General features: G+C 45.4%; 1 protein-coding gene across 1 annotated transcript; it reads left to right on the forward strand.

Annotated features, from left to right (window-relative positions):
- The first annotated feature begins 226 nt into the window (after nucleotides 1-226).
- On the forward strand, nucleotides 227-1,066 carry LOC121875667 (mucin-1-like). The gene has a single exon (XM_042380289.1). The coding sequence runs from the start codon at nucleotides 227-229 to the stop codon at nucleotides 1,064-1,066; it is 840 nt and encodes a 279-aa protein (XP_042236223.1).
- The last annotated feature ends 2,351 nt before the right edge of the window (nucleotides 1,067-3,417 follow it).

Below are 3,417 nucleotides of genomic sequence, written 5' to 3' on the forward strand. Positions count from 1 at the left end.
ACAACCTTTATTATTATTATTATTGTTATTATTATTATTATTATTATTATTATTATTCGTGCGCTATCAAATATACATGTATATGCATATTTGTGTGTATGTGTTGGTGTCTTAGAGTGTATGCCCGTGTATATTTATAAATGTATTTGAAAATCTATACCAAAGTACATGCATGTTTAGGAAGACAAACTATATACATACTGTATACAAAGACTGAAACACGTGAATGTTTGTTTCCCTGTACACCGTCACCAGGGCAACACCGTCACCAGGGCAAACACCTGTCACCAGGGCAACACCGTCACCAGGGCAACGCAACACCGTCACCAGGGGCAACACCGTCACCAGGGCAACACCGTCACCAGGGCAACACCGTCACCAGGGGGCAACACCGTCACCAGGGCAACACCGTCACCAGGGCAACACCGTCACCAGGGCAACACCGTCACCAGGGCAACACCGTCACCAGGGCGGGCAACACCGTCACCAGGGCAACACCAACACCGGGCAACACCGTCACCAGGACCTTACCGTCGGGCAACACCGTCACCAGGGCAACACCGTCACCAGGGCAACACCGTCACCAGGGCAACACCGTCACCAGACTTACCGTCACCAGGGCAACACCGTCACCAGGGGGCCACCGTCACCAGGGCAACGCGTCACCAGGGCAACACCGTCACCAGAGACGCTTACCGTCACTGGGGGCAACGCACCGTCACCAGAGGCTTACCGTCACCACGCACCGTCACCAGGGCAACACCGTCACCAGGGCAACACCGTCACCAGGGCAACACCGTCACCAGGGTCACCAGGGCAACACCGTCACCAGGGCAGCACCGTCACCAGGGCAACACCGTCACCAGGGCAACACACCGTCACCAGGGCAACACCGTCACCAGGGCAACACCGTCACCAGGGCAACACCGTCACCAGGGCAACACCGTCACCAGGCAACACCGTCAGGCAACACCGTCACCAGGGCAACACCGTCACCATGGCAACACCGTCACCATGGAAACACCGTCACCAGGGCAACACCGTCTCCATGGAAACACAGATTTAAACATATCAAGGGAAGGTGTCACCAACTATCTCGGGAGGAGTCAGGGACAGGCGGAAGATGTAAACAAGATGCTATCACAGTGGCAGAAGGAGCGTGGGGGTTTAGGAGGTCAGGAGGCCAGGTCAGGAAGTCAGAGGGTCAGGCGCTTAGGTCTGGAGGTCAGGAAGTCAGGGGGTCAGGCGGTGAAATCAAAAGGTCAGGATGTTAAAAAGTCAGGAGGTCAGGCCAGAAGGTCAGGACAAAAAGTCAGGTCAAAAGACCAGAAGTTTACAAAATCAGAAAGTCAGAAGGTCAGGTCAGAGGGGTAGGTATTCAGGAGGTCAGGTTTGAGGGTCAGGACGTCAGGCCAGGAGGTCAGGTCAGGTCAATAGGTCAGAACATAAAGTAGAAGGAAGGACAGTAGTTGCGTGGTGTAGGTTAAAATGTCTTACAAACTGAGACTGAACACTCACACATGATATCGCGAGGCTCTGTTGCAGGTGCGTGGTGAGGTATGGGATTTTACAGGTGTGTCGGAAGGTGTGAGGTTTAACAGGTGTATGTGTGGATGTTTGAAGTTAGAATAGTGTGAAAGATAAAGCAAGGATTTGAGCAGATGTAAATTCCGATTAGGACGAGATCTACAGAAGATATCAAATATACGAATAAAAACTACCAATAGGGTGACAGAGAAAGAGACACTGGCCTTAGACTCGAGCTGATAATAAGAGACTGTTATTAGAATGCGTGTGTCTTGTCAGTTTATAAATGAAGTGTTTATATACATTTATATAAATTAATTTGTATTGTAGAGATGTTTGTCTCATTCATTCATTTAAATATATGTAATTATAGACAAAGTATAAATGTCATTTCTACACACACACACACACACACACACACACACACACACACACACGTACGTTTCAGTTACAATACCATGACAAAACTAAGCCTTGAACTTTATATATTAAAAAAATTCGCGTATATTGGGGCGACATATATCACTCTAGTACAGCTGAAGCCTTGAACCTCCAGCCACACTATACGGGTACAACACTATACAGGTACAACACTATACAGGTACAACACTATACAGGTACATCACTATACAGGTACATCACTATACAGGTACAGCACTATACAGGTACAGCACTATACAGGTACAACACTATACGGGTACAGCACTATACAGGTACAACACTATACAGGTACATCGCTATACAGGTACAGCACTATACAGGTACAGCACTATACAGGTACAACACTATACAGGTACATCACTATACAGGTACAACACTATACAGGTACATCACTATACAGGTACAACACTATACAGGTACAACACTATACAGGTACAACACTATACAGGTACAACACTATACAGGTACATCACTATACAGGTACAACACTATACAGGTACAACACTATACGGGTACAGCACTATACAGGTACAACACTATACGGGTACAGCACTATACAGGTACAGCACTATACAGGTACAGCACTATACAGGTACAACACTATACAGGTACAGCACTATACAGGTACAGCACTATACTGGTACAACACTATACAGGTACAACACTATACAGGTACAAATACTATACAGGTACAACACTATACAGGTACACAACACTATACAGGTAATAACACTATACTGGTACAGCACTATACAGGTACAACACTATACAGGTACAACACTATACGGGTACAGCACTATACTGGTACAACACTATACAGGTACAACACTATACAGGTACAACACTATACGGGTACAACACTATACAGGTACAGCACTATACAGGCACAACACTATACAGGTATTATCACTATACAGGTACAGCACTATACAGGTATAGTACATACAGGTACAGCACTATACACGTACAACACTATACGGGTACAGCACTATACAGGTACAACACTATACAGGTACAACACTATACAGGTGCAACACTATACAGGTACAACACTATACAGGTACATCACTATACAGGTACAGCACTATATAGGTACAGCACTATACAGGTACAGCACTATACGGGTACAACACTATACGGGTACAGCACTATACAGGTACAACACTATACAGGTACAACACTATACAGGTACAACACTATACAGGTACAACACTATACAGGTACAACACTATACAGGTACAACACTATACAGGTACAACACTATACAGGTACAGCACTATACAGGTACAACACTATACAGGTACAACACTATACAGGTACAACACTATACTGGTACAACACTATACAGGTACAACACTATACTGGTACAACACTATACAGGTACAGCACTATACAGGTACAACACTATACAGGTACAACACTATACAGGTACAACACTATACTGGTACA

This window comes from Homarus americanus, unplaced genomic scaffold (assembly GCF_018991925.1).
Source record: "Homarus americanus isolate GMGI-L3 unplaced genomic scaffold, GMGI_Hamer_2.0 scaffold22250, whole genome shotgun sequence".
Lineage (NCBI taxonomy): Eukaryota > Metazoa > Arthropoda > Malacostraca > Decapoda > Nephropidae > Homarus > Homarus americanus.